A 26,377-nucleotide genomic window follows, 5' to 3' on the forward strand; every position below is an offset into this window, starting at 1 on the left:
AGTGGGGGAGGAATGGGATGTATTTAGGGAATCGGTGATGGATTGCGCAAAAGATGCTTGTGGCATGAGAAGAGTGGGAGGTGGGCTGTTTAGAAAGGGCAGTGAGTGGTGGGATGAAGAAGTAAGAGTATTAGTGAAAGAGAAGAGAGAGGCATTTGGACGATTTTTGCAGGGAAAAAATGCAATTGAGTGGGAGAAGTATAAAAGAAAGAGACAGGAGGTCAAGAGAAAGGTGCAAGAGGTGAAAAAAAGGGCAAATGAGAGTTGGGGTGAGAGATTATCAGTAAATTTTAGGGAGAATAAAAAGATGTTCTGGAAGGAGGTAAATAGGGTGCGTAAGACAAGGGAGCAAATGGGAACTTCAGTGAAGAGCGTAAATGGGGAGGTGATAACAAGTAGTGGTGATGTGAGAAGGAGATGGAATGAGTATTTTGAAGGTTTGTTGAATGTGTCTGATGACAGAGTGGCAGATATAGGGTGTTTGGGTCGAGGTGGTGTGCAAAGTGAGAGGGTTAGGGAAAATGATTTGGTAAACAGAGAAGAGGTAGTAAAAGCTTTGCGGAAGATGAAAGCCGGCAAGGCAGCAGGTTTGGATGGTATTGCAGTGGAATATATTAAAAAAGGGGGTGACTGTATTGTTGACTGGTTGGTAAGGTTATTTAATGTATGTATGACTCATGGTGAGGTGCCTGAGGATTGGCGGAATGCGTGCATAGTGCCATTGTACAAAGGCAAAGGGGATAAGAGTGAGTGCTCAAATTACAGAGGTATAAGTTTGTTGAGTATTCCTGGTAAATTATATGGGAGGGTATTGATTGAGAGGGTGAAGGCATGTACAGAGCATCAGATTGGGGAAGAGCAGTGTGGTTTCAGAAGTGGTAGAGGATGTGTGGATCAGGTGTTTGCTTTGAAGAATGTATGTGAGAAATACTTAGAAAAGCAAATGGATTTGTATGTAGCATTTATGGATCTGGAGAAGGCATATGATAGAGTTGATAGAGATGCTCTGTGGAAGGTATTAAGAATATATGGTGTGGGAGGCAAGTTGTTAGAAGCAGTGAAAAGTTTTTATCGGGGATGTAAGGCATGTGTACGTGTAGGAAGAGAGGAAAGTGATTGGTTCTCAGTGAATGTAGGTTTGCGGCAGGGGTGTGTGATGTCTCCATGGTTGTTTGATTTGTTTATGGATGGGGTTGTTAGGGAGGTGAATGCAAGAGTCTTGGAAAGAGGGGCAAGTATGAAGTCTGTTGGGGATGAGAGAGCTTGGGAAGTGAGTCAGTTGTTGTTTGCTGATGATACAGCGCTGGTGGCGGATTCATGTGAGAAACTGCAGAAGCTGGTGACGGAGTTTGGTAAAGTGTGTGGAAGAAGAAAGTTAAGAGTAAATGTGAATAAGAGCAAGGTTATTAGGTACAGTAGGGTTGAGGGTCAAGTCAATTGGGAGGTGAGTTTGAATGGAGAAAAACTGGAGGAAGTGAAGTGTTTTAGATATCTGGGAGTGGATCTGTCAGTGGATGGAACCATGGAAGTGGAAGTGGATCATAGGGTGGGGGAGGGGGCGAAAATTTTGGGAGCCTTGAAAAATGTGTGGAAGTCGAGAACATTATCTCGGAAAGCAAAAATGGGTATGTTTGAAGGAATAGTGGTTCCAACAATGTTGTATGGTTGCGAGGCGTGGGCTATGGATAGAGTTGTGCGCAGGAGGATGGATGTGCTGGAAATGAGATGTTTGAGGACAATGTGTGGTGTGAGGTGGTTTGATCGAGTAAGTAGCGTAAGGGTAAGAGAGATGTGTGGAAATAAAAAGAGCGTGGTTGAGAGAGCAGAAGAGGGTGTTTTGAAATGGTTTGGGCACATGGAGAGAATGAGTGAGGAAAGATTGACCAAGAGGATATATGTGTCGGAGGTGGAGGGAACGAGGAGAAGAGGGAGACCAAATTGGAGGTGGAAAGATGGAGTGAAAAGGATTTTGTGTGATCGGGGCCTGAACATGCAGGAGGGTGAAAGGAGGGCAAGGAATAGAGTGAATTGGAGCGATGTGGTATACAGGGGTTGACGTGCTGTCAGTGGATTGAATCAAGGCATGTGAAGCGTCTGGGGTAAACCATGGAAAGCTGTGTAGGTATGTGTATTTGCGTGTGTGGACGTGTTTATGTACATGTGTATGGGGGGGGTTGGGCCATTTCTTTCGTCTGTTTCCTTGCGCTACCTCGCAACCGCGGGAGACAGCGACGAGGTATAAAAAAAAAAAAAAAAAAAATAAGTATACGTATGTAAGTAGGAGAGATGGCTGGAGAGCGTTATTGGATTGTGTATTAATTGTAGACGTGTGAAAGAGAGACTTTTGGATGTTAATGTGCAGAGAGGGACAACTGGAGGGATGTCTGATCATGATCTTGTTAAGGTGAAGATATGTAGAGGTTTTCAGAAAAGGAGAGAATGTTGGGGTGAAGAGTGGTGAGAGTAAGTGAGCTTGGAAAGGAGATGTGTGTGGAAGTACCAGGAGAGATTAAGTGCAGAATGGAAAAAGGTGAGAGCAAATGATGTAAGGGGAGTGGGGGAGGAATGGGATGTATTTAGGGAAGCAATGATGGCTTGTGCAAAAAATGCTTATGGCATGAGAAAGGTGGGAGGTGGCCAGGTTAGAAAGGGTAGTGAGTGGTGAATGAAGAAGTAAGATTATTAGTGAAAGAGAAGAGAGAGGCATTTGGATGACTTTTGCAGGGAACTAGTGCAAATGACTGGGAGATGTATAAAGGTCAAGAGAAAGGTGCAAGTGGTGAAAAAGAGGGCAAGTGTGGGTTGGGTGCGAGAGTATCATTGAATTTTAGGGAGAATAAAAGGATATTTTGGAAGGTGGTAGATAAAGTGCGTAAGACAAGAGAACAAATGGGAGCATTGGTGATGGAGGCTAATTTGGAGGTAATAGCAAGTTTGGTGAAGTGAAAAGGACATGGAGTGAGTAATTTGAAAGTTTGTTGAATGTGTTAGATGATAGAGTGGCAGATATAGGGTGTTTTGGTTGAGGTGGTGTGTGAAGAGAGAGGGTCTGGGAGTGATTTGGTAAACAGAGAAGAGGTAATGAAGGGCTTTATGGAAGATGAAAGCCAGCAAGGTGGTGGGTTGGATGGTATTACCGTGGAATTTATTAAAAAAGTGAGTGACTGTGTTGTTGACTGGTTGGCGAGGATATTCAGTGTATGTATGGTTCACGATGAAGTGCCTAAGGATTGGCGGAATGCATGCATAGTGCCATTGTACAAAGGAAAAGGGGATAAAGGTGAGTGTTCAAAATACAGAGGTATAAGTTTGTTTGTGTGATGGGATGAAGAAGTAAGATTATTAGTGAAAGAGAAGAAAGAGGTGTTTGGACGATTTTTGCAGGGAAATAGTGCAAATGACTGGGAGATGTATGAAAAGTATAGAAAGAAGAGGCAGGAAGTCAAGAGAAAGGTGCAAAAGAGCAAACGAGAGTTTGGATGAGAGAGTATCATTAAATTTTAGGGAGAATAAAAAAGGGGAACAGAAGGAGTCACGCAGGGAGTGCTCATCCTCCTCGAAGGCTCAGATTGGGGTGTCTAAATGTGTGTGGATGTAACCAAGATGAGAAAAAAGGAGAGATAGGTAGTATGTTTGAGGAAAGGAACCTGGATATTTTGGCTCTGAGTGAAACGAAACTCAAGGGTAAAGGGGAAGAGTGGTTTGGGAATGTCTTGGGAGTAAAGTCAGGGGTTAGTGAGAGGACAATAGCAAAGGAAGGAGTAGCACTACTCCTGAAACAGGAGTGGTGGGAGATTGTGACAGAGTGTAAGAAAGTAAACTCTAGATTGATATGGGTAAAACTGAAAGTAGATGGAAAGAGATGGGTGATTATTGGTGCATATGCACCTGGGCATGAGAAGAAAGATCATGAGACGCAAGTGTTTTGGGAGCAGTTGAGTGAGTGTGTTAGTGGTTTTGATGCATGAGACCGGGTTATAGTGATGGGTGATTTGAATGCAAAGGTGAGTAATGTGGCAGTTGAGGGAATCAGTGTTCAGTGTTGTAGATGGAAATGGTGAAGACCTTGTAGGTTTATGTACTGAAAAAGGACTGGTGATTGGGAATACCTGGTTTAAAAAGAGAGATATACATAAGTATATGTATGTAAGTAGGAGAGATGGCCAGAGAGTGTTATTGGATTATGTGTTAATTGATAGGCGTGCGAAAGAACTTTTGGATGTTAATGTGCTGAGAGGTGCAACTGGATGGATGTTTGATCATTATCTTGTGGAGGGTAAGGTGAAGATTTGTAGAGGTTTTCAGAAAAGAAGAGAGAATGTTGGGGTGAAGAGAGTGGTGAGAGTTAGTGAGCTTGAGAAGGAGACTTTTGTGAGGAAGTACCAGGAGAGACTGAGTACAGAATGGAAAAAGGTGAGAACAAAGGAGGTAAGGGGAGTGGGGGAGGAATGGGATGTATTTAGGGGAGCAGTGATGGCTTGCGCAAAAGATGCTTGTGGCATGAGAATTGTGGGAGGTGGACAGATTAGAAAGGGTAGTGAATGGTGGGATGAAGAAGTAAGGTTATTAGTGAAAGAGAAGAGAGAGGCATTTGGATGATTTTTGCAGGGAAATAATGCAAATGACTGGGAGATGTATAAAAGAAAGAGGCAGGAGGTCAAGAGAAAGGTGCAAGAGGCAAAAAAGAGGGCAAGTGAGAGTTGGGGTGAGAGAGTATCATTAAATTTTAGGGAGAATAAAAAGATGTTTTGGAAGGAGGTAAATAAAGTGCGTAAGACAAGGGAACAAATGGTAACTTCAGTGAAAGGGGCTAATGGGGAGGTGATAACAAGTAGTGGTGATGTGAGAAGGAGATGGAGTGAGTATTTTGAAGGTTTGTTGAATGTGTTTGATGATTATTATTATTATTATTATTATTATTATTATTATTATTATTATTATTATTATTATTATTACCCCTGGGGAAAGGGGAGAAAGAATACTTCCCATGTATTCCCTGCGTGTTGTAGAAGGCAACTAAAAGGGGAGGGAGCGGGTGGCTGGAAATCCTCCCCTCTCGTTTTTTTTTTAATTTTCCAAAAGAAGGAACAGAGAAGGGGGTCAGGTGAGGATATTCCCTCTAAGGCCCAGTCCTCTGTTCTTAACGCTACCTCGCTAACGTGGGAAATGGTGAATAGTATGAAAAAAAAAAAAAAAAAAAAAATATACACATGCACGCACGCACGCACGCCCACACACACACACACACACACACACACACACACATACATATATATATACATGTGAAAAATGTAAGAAACAATTTAGAAAACTGAAACTTCTAGCTTGAAATGAAATGAAAAAATGAATGTCACATAATGGTTCAACCTCTGGCTATGGAAAAAGAAAATGTTTAATCTATTTACACAAACATCAATAGTAGTTCTCATCAATTTAACCACTGTATCAATAAGCTTCAATGTCTAAGCTACATTTTTTCAATTTCACTATTTTCTTGTCAAAGCACCATGTATGAAAACTATCACTCCAGTAACACAACTATAAACATTTACTTCCCCTTTAAAAAAAGTTCTGGGGAAGTCTGTCTCAATACACTGCGGGACACTCTACCACCTGGCGAGGTTTGTGTTGCAATGGTTCTTGATTCACAAACGTAGTAGCATCACTGGTGGGCCAAGGTAGTTCCGTTGGCAACTGGGACATTTCCTCATCCTATGGGATCCCTTGGCATCAGTGCCAAGTGAATGTTGGGGTGAAGAGGGTGGTGAGAGTAAGTGAGCTTGGGAAGGAGACTTGTGTGAGGAAGTACCAGGAGAGACTGAGTACAGAATGGAAAAAGGTGAGAACAATGGAAGTAAGGGGAGTGGGGAGGAATGGGATGTATTTAGGGAATCAGTGATGGATTGCGCAAAAGATGCTTGTGGCATGAGAAGAGTGGGAGATGGGTTGATTAGAAAGGGTAGTGAGTGGTGGGATGAAGAAGTAAGAGTATTAGTGAAAGAGAAGAGAGAGGCATTTGGACGATTTTTGCAGGGAAAAAATGCAGTTGAGTGGGAGACGTATAAAAGAAAGAGACAGGAGGTCAAGAGAAAGGTGCAAGAGGTGAAAAAGAGGGCAAATGAGAGTTGGGGTGAGAGAGTATCATTAAGTTTTAGGGAGAATAAAAAGATGTTCTGGAAGGAGGTAAATAAAGTGCGTAAGACAAGGGAGCAAATGGGAACTTCAGTGAAGGGCGCAAATGGGGAGGTGATAACAAGTAGTGGTGATGTGAGAAGGAGATGGAGTGAGTATTTGAAGGTTTGTTGAATGTGTTTGATGATAGAGTGGCAGATATAGGGTGTTTTGGTCGAGGTGGTGTGCAAAGTGCGAGGGTTAGGGAAAATGATTTGGTAAACAGAGAAGAGGTAGTAAAAGCTTTGCGGAAGATGAAAGCCGGCAAGGCAGCAGGTTTGGATGGTATTGCAGTGGAATTTATTAAAAAAGGGGGTGACTGTATTGTTGACTGGTTGGTAAGGTTATTTAATGTATGTATGACTCATGGTGAGGTGCCTGAGGATTGGCGGAATGCGTGCATAGTGCCTTTGTACAAAGGGAAAGGGGATAAGAGTGAGTGCTCAAATTACAGAGGTATAAGTTTGTTGAGTATTCCTGGCAAATTGTATGGGAGGGTATTGATTGAGAGGGTGAAGGCATGTACAGAGCATCAGATTGGGGAAGAGCAGTGTGGTTTCAGAAGTGGTAGAGGATGTGTGGATCAGGTGTTTGCTTTGAAGAATGTATGTGAGAAATACTTAGAAAAGCAAATGGATTTGTATGTAGCATTTATGGATCTGGAGAAGGCATATGATAGAGTTGATAGAGATGCTCTGTGGAAGGTATTAAGAATATATGGTGTGGGAGGCAAGTTGTTAGAAGCAGTGAAAAGTTTTTATCGAGGATGTAAGGCATGTGTACGTGTAGGAAGAGAGGAAAGTGATTGGTTCTCAGTGAATGTAGGTTTGCGGCAGGGATGTGTGATGTCTCCATGGTTGTTTAATTTGTTTATGGATGGGGTTGTTAGGGAGGTGAATGCAAGAGTTTTGGAAAGAGGGGCAAGGATGAAGTCTGTTGGGAATGAGAGAGCTTGGGAAGTGAGTCAGTTGTTGTTCGCTGATGATACAGCGCTGGTGGCTGATTCATGTGAGAAACTGCAGAAACTGGTGACTGAGTTTGGTAAAGTGTGTGAAAGAAGAAAGTTAAGAGTAAATGTGAATAAGAGCAAGGTTATTAGGTACAGTAGGGTTGAGGGTCAAGTCAAATGGGAGGTGAGTTTGAATGGAGAAAAACTGGAGGAAGTGAAGTGTTTTAGATATCTGGGAGTGGATCTGGCAGCGGATGGAAACATGGAAGCGGAAGTGGATCATAGGGTGGGGGAGGGGGCGAAAATTCTGGGAGCCTTGAAGAATGTGTGGAAGTCGAGAACATTATCTCGGAAAGCAAAAATGGGTATGTTTGAAGGAATAGTGGTTCCAACAATGTTGTATGGTTGCGAGGCGTGGACTATGGATAGAGTTGTGCGCAGGAGGATGGATGTGCTGGAAATGAGATGTTTGAGGACAATGTGTGGTGTGAGGTGGTTTGATCGAGTAAGTAACGTAAGGGTAAGAGAGATGTGTGGAAATAAAAAGAGCGTGGTGGAGAGAGCAGAAGAGGGTGTTTTGAAATGGTTTGGTCACATGGAGAGAATGAGTGAGGAAAGATTGACCAAGAGGATATATGTGTCGGAGGTGGAGGGAACGAGGAGAAGAGGGAGACCAAATTGGAGGTGGAAAGATGGAGTGAAAAAGATTTTGAGTGATCGGGGCCTGAACATGCAGGAGGGTGAAAGGAGGGCAAGGAATAGAGTGAATTGGATCGATGTGGTATACCGGGGTTGACGTGCTGTCAGTGGATTGAATCAAGGCATGTGAAGCGTCTGGGGTAAACCATGGAAAGCTGTGCAGGTATGTATATTTGTGTGTGTGGACGTATGTATATACATGTGTATGGGGGTGGGTTGGGCCATTTCTTTCGTCTGTTCCTTGCGCTACCTCGCAAACGCAGGAGACAGCGACAAAGCAAAAAAAAAAAAAAAAAAAAATGTAAGAAATGATTTAGAAAACATTCTAACTTCTAGCTGGAAAATGAAATGAAAAATGAATGTCACATAATGTTTCAACCTCTCGCTTATGGAAAAGGGAAATGTATGATTTATGTACACAAATGTCAATAGTAGTTTTCATCAGTTTAACCACTATCATACTGCCTGGTCCTCTTCTTCTCTTATCATGAAACTGGAATATTGGCATATGATGTTTCTCAATTGTCTTCACTACACAAAGTACAACCATATCTTGGATACAAGAGGGTAGGTAGTTGGTCATCCGCCATAATAAAGTCTTGACAGACCAAAAGTTTATCTGGACCTCAAGTTTTCCAGTACATTCATGAAAAACACCTTTTTGCTTTCCATCTCTTTCACTTTGAAAAATGCTCCATTTGTTCACATTTCAATGAAAGAATAAGCTTCAGTGTCTAAGCTACATTTTTTCCCAATTTCACTATTTTCTTGTCAGAGCACCATGTATGAAAACTATCACTCCAGTAACACAACTATAAACATTTACTTCCCCTTTAAAAGTTATATATATACTCTTGCTGGGAAAGTAAACTCGTAAGTTCCTGCCTTTTGATAGGAGCTTCTATGTATATTTTTCCAGTGAGTAACCTCATATCACTGCTTTGTGTGTATGGTTTCGGTGCATTATACATGACAGCTAGAGACTGAGTGTGAATGAATGTGGCCTTTGTTGTCTTTTCCTAGTGCTACCTTGTGCACATGCGGGAAGAGGGGGCTGTCATTTCATGTGTGGCAGGGTGGCAACGGGGATGAATAAGGGCAGACAGTATGAATTATGTACATATGTGTATATATATATATATTATTATTTTTTTTTTATTATACTTTGTCGCTGTCTCCCGCGTTTGCGAGGTAGCGTAAGGAAACAGACGAAAGAACTGGCCCAACCCCCCCCATACACATGTATATACATACGTTCACACACGCAAATATACATACCTACACAGCTTTCCATGGTTTACCCCAGACGCTTCACATGCCTTGATTCAATCCACTGACAGCACGTCAACCCCGGTATACCACATCGCTCCAATTCATTCTATTCCTTGCCCTCCTTTCACCCTCCTGCATGTTCAGGCCCCGATCACACAAAATCTTTTTCACTCCATCTTTCCACCTCCAATTTGGTCTCCCTCTTCTCCTCGTTCCCTCCACCTCCGACACATATATCCTCTTGGTCAATCTTTCCTCACTCATTCTCTCCATGTGCCCAAACCACTTCAAAACACCCTCTTCTGCTCTCTCAACCACGCTCTTTTTATTTCCACACATCTCTCTTACCCTTACGTTACTCACTCGATCAAACCACCTCGCACCACACATTGTCCTCAAACATCTCATTTCCAGCACATCCATCCTCCTGCGCACAACTCTATCCATAGCCCACGTCTCGCAACCATACAACATTGTTGGAACCACTATTCCTTCAAACATACCCATTTTTGCTTTCCGAGATAATGTTCTCGACTTCCACACATTCTTCAAGGCCCCCAGAATTTTCGCCCCCTCCCCCACCCTATGATCCACTTCCGCTTCCATGGTTCCATCCGCTGCCAGATCCACTCCCAGATATCTAAAACACTTCACTTCCTCCAGTTTTTCTCCATTCAAACTCACCTCCCAATTGACTTGACCCTCAACCCTACTGTACCTAATAACCTTGCTCTTATTCACATTTACTCTTAACTTTCTTCTTCCACGCACTTTACCAAACTCAGTCACCAGCTTCTGCAGTTTCTCACATGAATCAGCCACCAGTGCTGTATCATCAGTGAACAACAACTGACTCACTTCCCAAGCTCTCTCATCCCCAACAGACTTCATACTTGCCCCCCTTTCCAAAACTCTTGCATTTACCTCCGTAACAACCCCATCCATAAACAAATTAAACAACCATGGAGACGTCACACACCCCTGCCGCAAACCTACATTCACTGAGAACCAATCACTTTCCTCTCTTCCTACACGTACACATGCCTTACATCCTCGATAAAAACTTTTCACTGCTTTTAACAACTTGCCTCCCACACCATATATTCTTAATACCTTCCACAGAGCATCTCTATCAACTCTATCATATGCCTTCTCCAGATCCATAAATGCTACATACAAATCCATTTGCTTTTCTAAGTATTTCTCACATACACTCTTCAAAGCAAACACCTGATCCACACATCCTCTACCACTTCTGAAACCACACTGCTCTTCCCCAATCTGATGCTCTGTACATGCCTTCACCCTCTCAATCAATACCCTCCCATATAATTTACCAGGAATACTCAACAAACTATACCTCTGTAATTTGAGCACTCACTCTTATCCCCTTTGCCTTTGTACAATGGCACTATGCACGCATTCCGCCAATCCTCAGGCACCTCACCATGAGTCACACATACATTAAATAACCTTACCAACCAGTCAACAATACAGTCACCCCCTTTTTTAATAAATTCCACTGCAATACCATCCAAACCTGCTGCCTTGCCGGCTTTCATCTTCCGCAAAGCTTTCACTACCTCTTCTCTGTTTACCAAATCATTGTTCCTAACCCTCTCACTCTGCACACCACCTCGACCAAAACACCCTATATCTGCCACTCTATCATCAAACACATTCAACAAACCTTCAAAATACTCACTCCATCTCCTTCTCACATCACCACTACTTGTTATCACCTCCCCATTTGCGCCCTTCACTGAAGTTCCCATTTGCTCCCTTGTCTTACGCACTTTATTTACCTCCTTCCAGAACATCTTTTTATTCTCCCTAAAATTTAATGATGCTCTCTCACCCCAACTCTCATTTGCCCTTTTTTTTCACCTCTTGCACCTTTCTCTTGACCTCCTGTCTCTTTCTTTTATACATCTCCCACTCAATTGCATTTTTTCCCTGCAAAAATCGTCCAAATGCCTCTCTCTTCTCTTTCACTAATACTCTTACTTCTTCATCCCACCACTCACTACCCTTTCTAATCAACCCTCCTCCCACTCTTCTCATGCCACAAGCATCTTTTGCGCAATCCATCACTGATTCCCTAAATACATCCCATTCCTCCCCCACTCCCCTTACTTCCATTGTTCTCACCTTTTTCCATTCTGTACTCAGTCTCTCTTGGTACTTCCTCACACAGGTCTCCTTCCCAAGCTCACTTACTCTCACCACCCTCTTCACCCCAACATTCACTCTTCTTTTCTGAAAACCCATACAAATCTTCACCTTAGCCTCCACAAGATAATGATCAGACATCCCTCCAGTTGCACCTCTCAGCACATTAACATCCAAAAGTCATATATATATATATATATATATGTCTGAGTGTGTATATATATGTATATGTTGAGATGTATAGGTATGTATATGCGTGTGTGGACGTGTATGTATATACATGTGCATGTGGGTGGGTTGGGCCATTCTTTCGTCTGTTTCCTTTTGCTGCTTCGCTAGCGCGGGAGACAGCGACAAACTATAATATAAATAAATAAATAAATAAAATGTATATGTTGGTATATATTGAAATGTATAGGTATGTATATATGCGTGTGTAGAAGTGTATGTGGGTGGGTTGGGCCATTCTTTTGTCTGTTTCCTTGCACTACCTTGATAATGCAGGAGACATCGACAAAGTATGATAGACGAATAGATAGATAAGTTTGTTGAGTAATCTTGGGAAATTATATGGGAGGGTATTGATTGAGAGGGTGAAGGCATGTACAGAGCATCAGATTGGGGAAGAGCAGTGTGGTTTCAGAAGTGATAGAGGATGTGCGGATCAGGTGTTTGCTTTGAATGAAGAATGTATGTGAGAGATACTTAGAAAACAGATGGATTTTTATGTAGCATTTGTTGATCTGGAGAAGGCATATAATGGAATTGATAGAGATACTCTGTGGAAGGTATTAAGAATATATGGTTTGGGAGGTAAGTTACTAGAAGCAGTGAAAAGTTTTTATCGAGCATGTAAGGCATGTGCACAAGTAGGAAGAGAGGAAAGTGATTCGTTTACAGTGAATGTTGTTTGCAGCAGGGGTGTGTGATGTCTCCATGGTTGTTTAATTTGTATATGGATGGGGTGGTTAGGGAGGTGAATGGAAGAATTTTGGAGAGAGGGGCAAGTATGCAGTATTTTGTGGATGGGGCGGCTTGGGAGGTGAGTCAGTTGTTGTTCGCTGATGATATACCGCTGGTGGCTGATTTTGGTGAGAAACTGTAGAAGCTGGTGACTGAGTTTGGTAAAGTGTGTGAAAGAAGAAAGCTGAGAGTAAATGTGAATAAGAACAAGGTTATTAGTTTCATTAGGGTTGAGGGACAAGTCAATTGGGAAGTTAGTTGGAATAGAGAAAAAACTGGAGGAAGTGAAGTGTTTTAAACACCTGAGAATGGACTTATCACCTGGTGGAACCATGGAAGTGGTAGTGAGTCACAGGGTGGGGAGGGGGCAAAGGTTCTGGGAGCGTTGAAGAATGTGTGGAAGGCGAGAACCTTATCTCGTATAGCAAAAATGGGTATGTTTGAAGGAATATTGCTCCCAACAGTGTTATAGGTTGTTAGGCTTGGGCTATGGATAGGGTTGTGTGGAGGAGGGTGGATGTGTTGGAAATGAGATGTTTGAGGACAATATGTGGTGTGAAGTGGTTTGATCGAGTAAGTAATGAAAGGGTAAGAGAGATGTGTAGTAATAAGGAGTGTGGCTGAGAGAGCAGAAGAGGTTGTATAGAATTATCCCTGGGGATAGGGGAGAAAGAATACTTCCCACGTATTCCCTGCGTGTCGTAGAAGGCGACTAAAAGGGAAGGGAGCGGGGGTCTGGAAATCCTTCCCTCTCGTTTTTTTTTTTTTCCCCCCCAAAAAAAAAGAAGGAACAGAGAAGGGGGCCAGGTGAGGATATTCCCTCAAAGGCCCAGTCCTCTGTTCTTAACGCTACCTCGCTATCGCGGAAAATGGCGAATAGTATGAAAAAAAATCAATTAACACGTAATCCAATAACATCCTTTGACCGTATCTCCTACTCGCATATATATACTTATGTATATATATCTTTTTAAACCAGGTATTCCCATTCACCAGTCCTTTTTCAGCACACAAATCCACAAGCTCTTCAGCATTTCCATTTACAATATCGAACACCCCATGTACACCAATTATACCATCATCTGCCGCATTACTCACCTTCACATTCAAATCACCCAACACTTTAACCCAGTCTTGTGCATATAAGCTGCTAACACACTCACTTGGCTGCTTCCAAAGCACCTGCCTCTCATGATCTTTCTTCTCATGTACAGATGCATCGGCACCATTAATCACCCATCTCTCTCCATCCACTTTAAGTTTTTATTTTATTTCATTTATTATGCGTTATCAATCTCCCGCATTAGTGAGGTAGCGCAAGGAAACAGACAAAAGAATGGCCCAACCCACCCACATACACGTCCACACACGCACATATACATACCTATACATCTCAACGTATACATATATATACACACACATTTCACATACACACATACACATACATACGCTTTAAGTTTTACCCACATCAATCTAGAATTCACTTTCTTCCATTCTATCACATACTTCCACCACTCCTGCTTCAGGAGTAGTGCTACTCCTTCCTTTGCTCGTGTCCTCTTACCAATCCCTGACTGTTCCCAAACCACTCTTCCCCTTTACCCTTGAGCTTCATTTCACTCAGAGCCAAAACCTCCAGGTTCCTTTCCTCAAACATGCTGCCCGTCCCTCCTTTCTTCTCATTTTGGTTACGTCCACATACATTCAGACTCCCCAATCCGAGCCTTTGAGGAGGATGAACACTCCCTGCTTGACTCCTCCTGTTTCCTGCCCCCTGCCTTTAAGTAAAGCAGAATCAGCAGCATTTCTCAAAGTCACTTCATGGTTTGAATTCAGTCACTTGTAAAGTTTTGTTTGCCATATTTGTATATTTGTTATTTAGTGTTGTGTTATTAATTTTCAGGTACTTGCTATGCACGGTCAGTGTCCTCGATCATACAGGGTCTCAGGTATAGGTGATCTTGGTGCTGATCGTCAAGTCTTTCCTCTGGAAAAGGATGGTAAAACCATACAGTGTACAGTGCAACAGTATTTTCTTGATAAGTACAAGAAGAGGCTGTCATATCCACAACTTAACTTGCTTAAAGTTGGCCCATCTCATAGAGACATTTATGTGCCGATTGAAGTAAGTTGATTGACATGCTGTGTTTTAATTTCACATCTCATTTGAGGATTCTTTTATGTTAGAATTTCCTGAAAGGTAAATACTTACAGCAGGCACAGTTAGCTGAACAGTGTCAACATTCTTGAGAATACTGAATGGGATTGTGGTTCAAATGTGATTTGAGCTATTCTCATGTTCATTATTGTCAAGGATGTTAACAGTGTTTTTCCCAATTGTTTTTGCTTAGCTTCAACTGTTTCCCTTTGAAGGAACCTGTCCCATTTTTTCATATAGAGTTTTATTATTATTTTTTTTTTTTTTTTTTTTCCGCTGTCTCCCGCGTTTGCGAGGTAGCGCAAGGAAACAGACGAAAGAAATGGCCCAACCCACCCCCATACACATGCCTTGATTCAATCCACTGACAGCACGTCAACCCCGGTATATCACATCGCTCCAATTCACTCTATTCTTTGCCCTCCTTTCACCCTCCTGCATGTTCAGGCCCCGATCACTCAAAATCTTTTTCACTCCATCTTTCCACCTCCAATTTGGTCTCCCTCTTCTCCTTGTTCCCTCCACCTCTGACACATATATCCTCTTGGTCAATCTTTCCATACTCATTCTCTCCATGTGACCAAACCATTTCAAAACACCCTCTTCTGCTCTCTCAACCACGCTCTTTTTATTTCCACACATCTCTCTTACCCTTACGTTACTTACTCGATCAAACCACCTCACACCACACATTGTCCTCAAACATCTCATTTCCAGCACATCCATCCTCCTGCGCACAACTCTATCCATAGTCCACGCCTCGCAACCATACAACATTGTTGGAACCACTATTCCTTCAAACATACCCATTTTTGCTTTCCAAGATAATGTTCTCGACTTCCACACATTCTTCAAGGCTCCCAGAATTTTCGCCCCCTCCCCCACCCTATGATCCACTTCCGCTTCCATGGTTCCATCCGCTGCCAGATCCACTCCCAGATATCTAAAACACTTCACTTCCTCCAGTTTTTCTCCATTCAAAATCACCTCCCAATTGAATTGACCCTCAACCCGACTGTACCTAATAACCTTGCTCTTATTCACATTTACTCTTAACTTTCTTCTTTCACACACTTTACCAAACTCAGTCACCAGCTTCTGCAGTTTCTCACATGAATCAGCCACCAGCGCTGTATCATCAGCGAACAACAACTGACTCACTTTCCAAGCTCTCTCATCCCCAACAGACTTCATACTTGCCCCTCTTTCCAAAACTCTTGCATTCACCTCCCTAACAACCCCATCCATAAACAAATTAAACAACCATGGAGACATCACACACCCCTGCCGCAAACCTACATTCACTGAGAACCAATCACTTTCCTCTCTTCCTACACGTACACATGCCTTACATCCTCGATAAAAACTTTTCACTGCTTCTAACAACTTGCCTCCCACACCATATATTCTTAATACCTTCCACAGAGCATCTCTATCAACTCTATCATATGCCTTCTCCAGATCCATAAATGCTACATACAAATCCATTTGCTTTTCTAAGTATTTCTCACAAACATTCTTCAAAGCAAACACCTGATCCACACATCCTCTACCACTTCTGAAACCACACTGCTCTTCCCCAATCTGATGCTCTGTACATGCCTTCACCCTCTCAATCAATACCCTCCCATATAATTTACCAGGAATACTCAACAAACTTATACCTCTGTAATTTGAGCACTCACTCTTATCCCCTTTGCCTTTGTACAATGGCACTATGCACGCATTCCGCCAATCCTCAGGCACCTCACCATGAGTCATACATACATTAAATAACCTTACCAACCAGTCAACAATACAGTCACCCCCTTTTTTAATAAATTCCACTGCAATACCATCCAAACCTGCTGCCTTGCCGGCTTTCATCTTCCGCAAAGCTTTTACTACCTCTTCTCTGTTTACCAAATCATTTTCCCTAACCCTCTCACTTTGCACACCACCTCGACCCAAACACCCTATATCTGCCACTCTGTCATCAGACACATTCAACAAACCTTCAAAATACTCATTCCATCTCCTTCTCACATCACCACTACTTGTTATCACCTCCCCATTTACGCCCTTCACTGAAGTTCCCATTTGCTCCCTTGTCTTACGCACCCTATTTACCTCCTTCCAGAACATCTTTTTATTCTCCCTAAAATTTACTGATAGTCTCTCACCCCAACTCTCATTTGCCCTTTTTTTCACCTCTTGCACCTCTCTCTTGACCTCCTGTCTCTTTCTTTTATACTTTTCCCACTCAATTGCATTTTTTCCCTGCAAAAATCGTCCAAATGCCTCTCTCTTCTCTTTCACTAATACTCTTACTTCTTCATCCCACCACTCACTACCCTTTCTAAACAGCCCACCTCCCACTCTTCTCATGCCACAAGCATCTTTTGTGCAATCCGTCACTGATTCCCTAAATACATCCCATTCCTCCCCCACTCCCCTTACTTCCATTGTTCTCACCTTTTTCCATTCTGTACACAGTCTCTCCTGATACTTCTTCACACAGGTCTCCTTCCCAAGCTCACTTACTCTCACCACCTTCTTCACCCCAACATTCACTCTTCTTTTCTGAAAACCCATACTAATCTTCACCTTAGCCTCCACAAGATAATGATCAGACATCCCTCCAGTTGCACCTCTCAGCACATTGACATCCAAAAGTCTCTCTTTCGCACGCCTGTCAATTAACACGTAATCCAATAACGCTTTCTGGCCATCTCTCCTACTTACATAAGTATACTTATGTATATCTCGCTTTTTAAACCAGGTATTCCCAATCATCAGTCCTTTTTCAGCACATAAATCTACAAGCTCTTCACCATTTCCATTTACAACACTGAACACCCCATGCATACCAATTATTCCCTCAACTGCCACATTACTCACCTTTGCATTCAAATCACCCATCACTATAACCCGGTCTCGTGCATCAAAACCGCTAACACACTCATTTAGCTGCTCCCAAAACACTAGCCTCTCATGATCTTTCTTCTCATGCCCAGGTGCATATGCACCAATAATCACCCACCTCTCTCCATCAACTTTCAATTTTACCCATATTAATCGAGAATTTACTTTCTTACATTCTATCACATACTCCCACAACTCCTGTTTCAGGAGTATTGCTACTCCTTCCCTTGCTCTTGTCCTCTCACTAACCCCTGACTTCACTCCCCAGACATTTCCAAACCACTCTTCCCCTTTACCCTTGAGCTTCGTTTCACTCAGAGCCAAAACATCCAGGTTCCTTTCCTCAAACATACTACCTATCTCTCCTTTTTTCACATCTTGGTTACATCCACACACATTTAGGCACCCCACTCTGAGCCTTCGAGGAGGATGAGCACTCCCCGCGTGACTCCTTCTTCTGTTTCCCATTTTAGAAAGTTAATATTATTATTATTATTATTATTAACCCCACTGTTGAATTTGCTGTCTTTTTAACGAGCTTGATGAAGGTAAGAGTGAAAGTCCTTAGAAGAATTCTAGAGGAATGAGTGCTTGTAGCACAGTTGGTGGGAGAATTAGTAAACTGCATGTACATGAGGAGCAGGATGGGTTTAGGTTAAAGATTAGGTTTAATAGATAAGATGTTTGTGCTGTTGTTCGAAAAAGCTTCACAGAAAAAGGAGAAGGTTTATGCTGAAATTATAGATTTAGGAAAGCTCTCTGGGAAGTTTTGATTCTTATGATGTGCATGGAAAGCTTTTCATTGCTGTCTAGAGCTTTTACAGTAGAGGTACTTTTTGTTTGAGAGTAATTAGGGGAATAGATTGGTGATTGAAATGAAGGTAAGATTACTTCAAAGTTGAATGCTTTCACCATGGTTGTACATTATTTTTATGGATAGGACAATAAATGAGAGGGAGGTAGGTTGGTAGCATTGCCCTACCCAGTCATTGGAACAAATTGTTCCCATAGTTGTTGTGTGCAGGAAGGATGCTGAAATTAAATGCTGGAAAAAATAAATATACAGATTTAGGAAGGCTATACCTGTCAGTATAAAAGAAGGTCCTGAGAGCACTGAAGAATGCATGGAAAGAGAAAACATCATCTGGGAGTGCAAGAATTGATGTTTGACAGAACAGTAGTCGAACAGTATTATGTAGATGCAACGCATGGGCTTTAGACAAGGCTGAGCAGAGGAAGATTGATATGTTGGAAATTGAGTATTTGAGGAGAATATGTTGTGTGAGATGGTTTGATCAAGTAAGTAACGAATGAGAACAATATGTGGGGTGAGGTGGTTTGATCAAGTAAGTAATGAAAGGGTAAGAGATATGTGAAAATAAAAAGAGTATGGTTGAGGGAGCAGAAGAGGGTGTGTTGAAATGGTTTAGATACAGGAAGGGAATGAGTGAAGAAAGGTTGACAAAGAGGTTACAAGTGACAAAAGGGGAGGGAAGAGGAGAATGAGGAGACCAAATTGGAGATGGAAAAATGAAATAGAAAAGATTTTGAGTGATAGGGGCCTGAACATCCTGGAGGGTGAAAGGTGTGCTCAGGATAGTGTGAATTGAAGCGATATAGTATACAGGCATCACCATGCCATCAGTGGACAGAACCAGGGTGTGTGAAGCATCTTGGGGTAAACCATGGAAAGTAAATGTGGGGCCTGGTTTTGCATAGAGAGCTGTGTTTTGGTGCTGTATACATGACAGCATTAGCAAGGTAGTGCCAGGAAACAGGTGAAGAAAGAAACATAAACACACGCACACATTTTTTTCATACATTTTTGGCCATTTCCTGTGTTAGTGAGATAATGATAAGAACAGAGGACTGAGCCTTGGAGAGAATATCCTCACTTAGCCCCATTCTCTGTTCCATTTTTTGAAAAAAAGGGGAGGATTTCTAGCCCCTTGCAGGGTTGAGGGTCAAGTAAATTGGGAGGTAAGTTTGAATGGAAATCCTCCCCTCCTTGTATTAACCCGGGAGCGGGGGGCCAGAAATCCTCCCCTCCTTGTATTAACTTTCTAAAATGGGAAACAGAAGAAGGAGTCATGCGGGGAGTGCTCATCCTCCTCGAAGGCTCAGAGTGGGGTGCTTAAATGTGTGTGGATGTAACCAAGATGTAAAAAAAGGAGAGATAGGTAGTATGTTTGAGGAAAGGAACCTGGATGTTTTGGCTCTGAGTGAAACGAAGCTCAAGGGTAAAGGGGAAGAGTGGTTTGGGAATGTCTGGGGAGTAAAGTCAGGGGTTAGTGAGAGGACAAGAGCAAGGGAAGGAGTAGCAATACTCCTGAAACAGGAGTTGTGGGAGTATGTGATAGAGTGTAAGAAAGTAAATTCTCGATTAATATGGGTAAAACTGAAAGTTGATGGAGAGAGGTGGGTGATTATTGGTGCATATGCACCTGGGCATGAGAAGAAAGATCAAGAGAGGCAAGTGTTTTGGGAGCAGCTGAATGAGTGTGTTAGTGGTTTTGATGCACGAGACCGGGTTATAGTGATGGGTGATTTGAATGCAAAGGTGAGTAATGTGGCAGTTGAGGGAATAATTGGTATACATGGGGTGTTCAGTGTTGTAAATGGAAATGGTGAAGAGCTTGTAGATTTATGTGCTGAAAAAGGACTGATGATTGGGAATACCTGGTTTAAAAAGCGAGATATACATAAGTATACTTATGTAAGTAGGAGAGATGGCCAGAGAGCGTTATTGGATTACGTGTTAATTGACAGGCGTGCGAAAGAGAGACTTTTGGATGTTAATGTGCTGAGAGGTGCAACTGGAGGGATGTCTGATCATTATCTTGTGGAGGCTAAGGTGAAGATTTGTATGGGTTTTCAGAAAAGAAGAGTGAATGTTGGGGTGAAGAGGGTGGTGAGAGTAAGTGAGCTTGAGAAGGAGACCTGTGTGAGGAAGTACCAGGAGAGACTGAGTACAGAATGGAAAAAGGTGAGAACAATGGAAGTAAGGGGAGTGGGGGAGGAATGGGATGTATTTAGGGAATCAGTGATGGATTGCGCAAAAGATGCTTGTGGCATGAGAAGAGTGGGAGGTGGGTTGATTAGAAAGGGTAGTGAGTGGTGGGATGAAGAAGTAAGAGTATTAGTGAAAGAGAAGAGAGAGGCATTTGGACGATTTTTGCAGGGAAAAAATGCAATTGAGTGGGAGATGTATAAAAGAAAGAGACAGGAGGCCAAGAGAAAGGTGCAAGAGGTGAAAAAAAGGGCAAATGAGAGTTGGGGTGAGAGAGTATCATTAAATTTTAGGGAGAATAAAAAGATGTTTTGGAAGGAGGTAAATAAAGTGCGTAAGACAAGGGAGCAAATGGGAACTTCAGTGAAGGGCGCAATTGGGGAGGTGATAACAAGTAGTGGTGATGTGAGAAGGAGATGGAGTGAGTATTTTGAAGGTTTGTTGAATGTGTTTGATGATAGAGTGGCAGATATAGGGTGTTTTGGTCGAGGTGGTGTGCAAAGTGAGAGGGTTAGGGAAAATGATTTGGTAAACAGAGAAGAGGTAGTGAAAGCTTTGCGGAAGATGAAAGCCGGCAAGGCAGCAGGTTTGGATGGTATTGCAGTGGAATTTATTAAAAAAGGGGGTGACTGTATTGTTGACTGGTTGGTAAGGTTATTTAATGTATGTATGACTCATGGTGAGGTGCCTGAGGATTGGCGGAATGCGTGCATAGTGCCATTGTACAAAGGCAAAGGGGATAAGAGTGAGTGCTCAAATTACAGAGGTATAAGTTTGTTGAGTATTCCTGGTAAATTATATGGGAGGGTATTGATTGAGAGGGTGAAGGCATGCACAGAGCATCAGATTGGGGAAGAGCAGTGTGGTTTCAGAAGTGGTAGAGGATGTGTGGATCAGGTGTTTGCTTTGAAGAATGTATGTGAGAAATACTTAGAAAAGCAAATGGATTTGTATGTAGCATTTATGGATCTGGAGAAGGCATATGATAGAGTTGATAGAGATGCTCTGTGGAAGGTATTAAGAATATATGGTGTGGGAGGAAAGTTGTTGGAAGCAGTGAAAAGTTTTTATCGAGGATGTAAGGCATGTGTACGTGTAGGAAGAGAGGAAAGTGATTGGTTCTCAGTGAATATAGGTTTGCGGCAGGGGTGTGTGATGTCTCCATGGTTGTTTAATTTGTTTATGGATGGGGTTGTTAGGGAGGTAAATGCAAGAGTTTTGGAAAGAGGGGCTAGTATGAAGTCTGTTGGGGATGAGAGAGCTTGGGAAGTGAGTCAGTTGTTGTTCGCTGATGATACAGCGCTGGTGGCTGATTCATGTGAGAAACTGCAGAAGCTGGTGACTGAGTTTGGTAAAGTGTGTGGAAGAAGAAAGTTAAGAGTAAATGTGAATAAGAGCAAGGTTATTAGGTACAGTAGGGTTGAGGGTCAAGTCAATTGGGAGGTGAGTTTGAATGGAGAAAAACTGGAGGAAGTGAAGTGTTTTAGATATCTGGGAGTGGATCTGGCAGCGGATGGAACCATGGAAGCGGAAGTGGATCATAGGGTGGGGGAGGGGGCAAAAATTCTGGGGGCCTTGAAGAATGTGTGGAAGTCGAGAACATTATCTCGGAAAGCAAAAATGGGTATGTTTGAAGGAATAGTGGTTCCAACAATGTTGTATGGTTGCGAGGCGTGGGCTATGGATAGAGTTGTGCGCAGGAGGATGGATGTGCTGGAAATGAGATGTTTGAGGACAATGTGTGGTGTGAGGTGGTTTGATCAAGTGAGTAACGTAAGGGTAAGAGAGATGTGTGGAAATAAAAAGAGCGTGGTAAAGAGAGCAGAAGAGGGTGTTTTGAAGTGGTTTGGGCACATGGAGAGGATGAGTGAGGAAAGATTGACCAAGAGGATATATGTGTCGGAGGTGGAGGGAACAAGGAGAAGAGGGAGACCAAATTGGAGGTGGAAAGATGGAGTGAAAAAGATTTTGTGTGATCGGGGCCTGAACATGCAGGAGGGTGAGAGGAGGGCAAGGAATAGAGTGAATTGGAGCGATGTGGTATACCGGGGTTGACGTGCTGTCAGTGGATTGAATCAAGGCATGGAAAGCTGTGTAGGTATGTATATTTGCGTGTGTGGACGTATGTATATACATGTGTATGGGGGGGTTGGGCCATTTCTTTCGTCTGTTTCCTTGCGCTACCTTGCAAACGCGGGAGACAGCGACAAAGTATAATAATAAAAAATAAATAATAAGTTTGAATGGAGAAAAACTGGAGGAAGTAAAGTGTTTTAGATATTTGGGAGTGGATCTGGCAGCGGATGGAACCATGGAAGTGGAAGTAAATCATAGGGTGGGGGAGGGGGTGAAAATTCTGGGAGCCTTGAAGAATGTGTGGAAGTCGAGAACATTATCTCGGAAAGCAAAAATGGGTATGTTTGAAGGAATAGTGGTTCCAACAATGTTGTATGGTTGCGAGGCGTGGGCTATGGATAGAGTTGTGCGCAGGAGGATGGATGTGCTGGAAATGAGATGTTTGAGGACAATGTGTGGTGTGAGGTGGTTTGATCAAGTGAGTAACGTAAGGGTAAGAGAGATGTGTGGAAATAAAAAGAGCGTGGTAAAGAGAGCAGAAGAGGGTGTTTTGAAGTGGTTTGGGCACATGGAGAGGATGAGTGAGGAAAGATTGACCAAGAGGATATATGTGTCGGAGATGGAGGGAACAAGGAGAAGAGGGAGACCAAATTGGAGGTGGATAGATGGAGTGAAAAAGATTTTGTGTGATCGGGGCCTGAACATGCAGGAGGGTGAGAGGAGGGCAAGGAATAGAGTGAATTGGAGCGATGTGGTATACCGGGGTTGACGTGCTGTCAGTGGATTGAATCAAGGCATGGAAAGCTGTGTAGGTATGTATATTTGCGTGTGTGGACGTATGTATATACATGTGTATGGGGGGGTTGGGCCATTTCTTTCGTCTGTTTCCTTGCGCTACCTTGCAAACGCGGGAGACAGCGACAAAGTATAATAATAAAAAATAAATAATAAGTTTGAATGGAGAAAAACTGGAGGAAGTAAAGTGTTTTAGATATTTGGGAGTGGATCTGGCAGCGGATGGAACCATGGAAGTGGAAGTAAATCATAGGGTGGGGGAGGGGGTGAAAATTCTGGGAGCCTTGAAGAATGTGTGGAAGTCGAGAACATTATCTCGGAAAGCAAAAATGGGTATGTTTGAAGGAATAGTGGTTCCAACAATGTTGTATGGTTGCGAGGCATGGGCTATGGATAGAGTTGTGTGCAGGAGGATGGATGTGCTGGAAATGAGATGTTTGAGGACAATATGTGGTGTGAGGTGGTTTGATCGAGTAAGTAATGTAAGGGTAAGAGAGATATGTGGAAATAAAAAGAGCGTGGTTGAGAGAGCAGAAGAGGGTGTTTTGAAATGGTTTGGGCACATGGAGAGAATGAGTGAGGAAAGATTGACCAAGAGGATATATGTGTCGGAGGTGGAGGGAACGAGGAGAAGTGGGAGACCAAATTAGAGGTGGAAAGATGGAGTGAAAAAGATTTTGAGTGATTGGGGCCTGAACATGCCGGAGGGTGAAAGGCGGGCAAGGAATAGAGTGAATTGGATCGATGTGGTATACCAGTGTCGACGTGCTGTCAATGGATTGAATCAGGGCATGTGAAGCGTCTGGGGTAAACCATGGAAAGTTGTGTGGGGCCTGGATGTGGAAAGGGAGCTGTGGTTTGAGGCATTATTGCATGACAGCTAGAGACTGAGTGTGAGCGAATGGAGCCTTTGTTGTCTTTTCCTAGCGCTGCCTCGCGCACATGTGGGGGGAGGGGGATGTTATTCCGTGTGTGGCGGGGTGGCGATGGGGGTGAGTAGGGGCAGACAGTGTGAATTGTGTGCATGTGTGTATATGTGTGTGTCTGTGTGTGTATATATGTGTGTACGTTGGGATGTGTGGGTGTGTATGTTTGTGTGTGTGGACGTGTGTGTGTGTGCATGTGTGTAGGGGTGGGTTGGGCCATTTCTTTCATCTGTTTCCTTGCGCTACCTCGCAGGCACGGGAGACAGCGACAAAGCAAAATAAATATAAATAGATATTTATCCCTGGGGATAGGGGAGAAAGAATACTTCCCATGCATTCCTCACGTGTTGTAGAAGGCGACTAAAGGGGACGGGAGTGGGGGGCCAGAAACCCTCCCCTCCTTGTATTTTAACTTTCTAAAAGGGGAAACAGAAGAAGGAGTCACGCGAGGAGTGCTCATCCTCCTTGAAGGCTCAGATTGGGGTGTCTAAATGTGTTTGGATGTAACTAATATGAGAAGAAAGGAGAGATAGGTAATATGTTTGAGGAAAGGAACTGGATGTTTTGGCTCCGAGTGAAACGAAGCTAAAGGGTAAAGGGGAAGAGTGGTTTGGGAATGTCTTGGGAGTGTATGAGGAAAGGTAGGTATTTAGGGAAGCACTGCTTGCTTGTGGAAGGGAAGTATATGCCATTTTTTTTTGCAGGGAATAAGTGCATTATAGATTAGAACTGGAGAATGGATGTGAGTGAATGAGGCAATTTCTTCGCCTATTCCTGGTGTTGCCATTTTGACGCTGGAAATGGCAAATGTATATGAATTTTTTTATAAACATGTTCACCATTTCCCACATTAGTGAGTTAGCGCCAGGAACAGATGAAGATAGGCCTCATTCATGTGTGAAGAAATACCAGGAGAGATTGGATGTTGTAAGGCAGAAGGTTAGTGTTAATGAAATAAACTAATTTTGATTGCTGTCTTTATTGTCTAATGGAAAGTAAAATCTCTAAAGACTATGTTTTTTGACATTATTCTCATTTATCATCAATATTATCTGATACAGATACTGAAAAAAGGCACTTGGTGTTAGTATGCAAGTATAGTAAAAATATTTTAAGCTATTTTACTGTACTTTTTGTAGTTCAAGTATTTTTATTTCATCTCTTTTTCAGTTTTGTAAGATTGCAAAAGGACAGAAGGTGACAAAGAAACTTAGTGATGCAGAAACTTCACAGTTCATTCGTAAGACAGCCAAACTTCCAGCACAAAGGATTGGCATCACCCGCCATATTGTTCACCAACAAAACTTTTCTAATGATTCTATGATGAAAAGTTTACAGTTCTCTATATCAGACCGGGTAGGTTACTTTTCTTCATATTTTATGAAAACTTATGCCTTAAGATTTTGGATATCAATTAAGATGCTTCTTTCTGTACAGTTTAAAGAAACCTAGCTGTTCAAACTTTTATAAAATTAGCAAGCACCCTGACAGTGATACATTCTGTTCTTGGAAGAAGGATAGGCAGTTGATGTGCACTTAATATTTGCCTCTACCTTGGCTGATACATATTTGTATAGGAGTTTAGAAATTCAAGATGATGCTGCTGATTATACGGAACTGCAAAAGACAAAATGTATTTACGGGGACCATAAGCTCCAGTACCTTTTTTTTCCACTTGGTTTTGAGATGCTAAATCCTTGGGTGAATAATGCTCCTTAGTCTCTTAGACCAAATTGGAGGTGAAAGGCTGGAGTGAAAAAGATTTTGAACGATCAGAGCCTGAACATACAGGAGGGTGATAGGCGTGCAAGGAATATAGTGAATTGGAACGATGTGGTATACTGGGGGCGAGGTGCTGTCAGTGAACTGAACCAGGGTATGTGAAACATCTGGGGTAAACCATGGAAAGGTCTGTGGGGCCTGATGTGGATAGGGAGCTATGGTTTCGGCGCATTACACACGACAGCAATAGACTGAGTGTGAATGAATGTGGCCTATCTTGTCTATTTTCTTGGCACTATCTCACTGAAACGGGGTAGCGATGCTGTTTCCTGTAGGGCACGGTTGCGCTAGGAATGGATGAAAGCAAGCATGTATGAACATTTTTTCTTTCTTTCTTTTAAACTATTTGCCATTTCCTGCGTTAGTGAGGTAGCGTTAAGAAGAGAGGACTGGGCCTTTTTTGGAATATCCTCACCTGGACCCACTCTGTTCCTTCTTTTGGAAAATTAAAAAAAAAAACGAGAGGGGAGGATTTCCAGCCCCCTGCTCCCTCCCCTTTT

The 26,377-nt window shown here is 42.6% G+C and overlaps 1 protein-coding gene across 2 annotated transcripts in view; it reads left to right on the top strand.

Annotated features, from left to right (window-relative positions):
• The window catches only part of LOC139755121 (protein argonaute-2-like), a 196,267-nt gene that overhangs the window by 69,245 nt on the left and 100,645 nt on the right, over positions 1-26,377 (top strand). Inside the window, exons 7-8 of one of the 2 annotated variants that reach the window (XM_071673261.1) lie at positions 14,130-14,351; positions 25,266-25,451. In XM_071673261.1, the coding sequence (XP_071529362.1) occupies positions 14,130-14,351; positions 25,266-25,451 (408 nt within the window). The remainder of the gene's footprint in view (positions 1-14,129; positions 14,352-25,265; positions 25,452-26,377) is intronic. The other variant, XM_071673262.1, reaches the window with a different exon arrangement.

This window comes from Panulirus ornatus, chromosome 18 (genome assembly GCF_036320965.1).
Source record: "Panulirus ornatus isolate Po-2019 chromosome 18, ASM3632096v1, whole genome shotgun sequence".
Taxonomy (NCBI): Eukaryota; Metazoa; Arthropoda; class Malacostraca; order Decapoda; family Palinuridae; genus Panulirus; species Panulirus ornatus.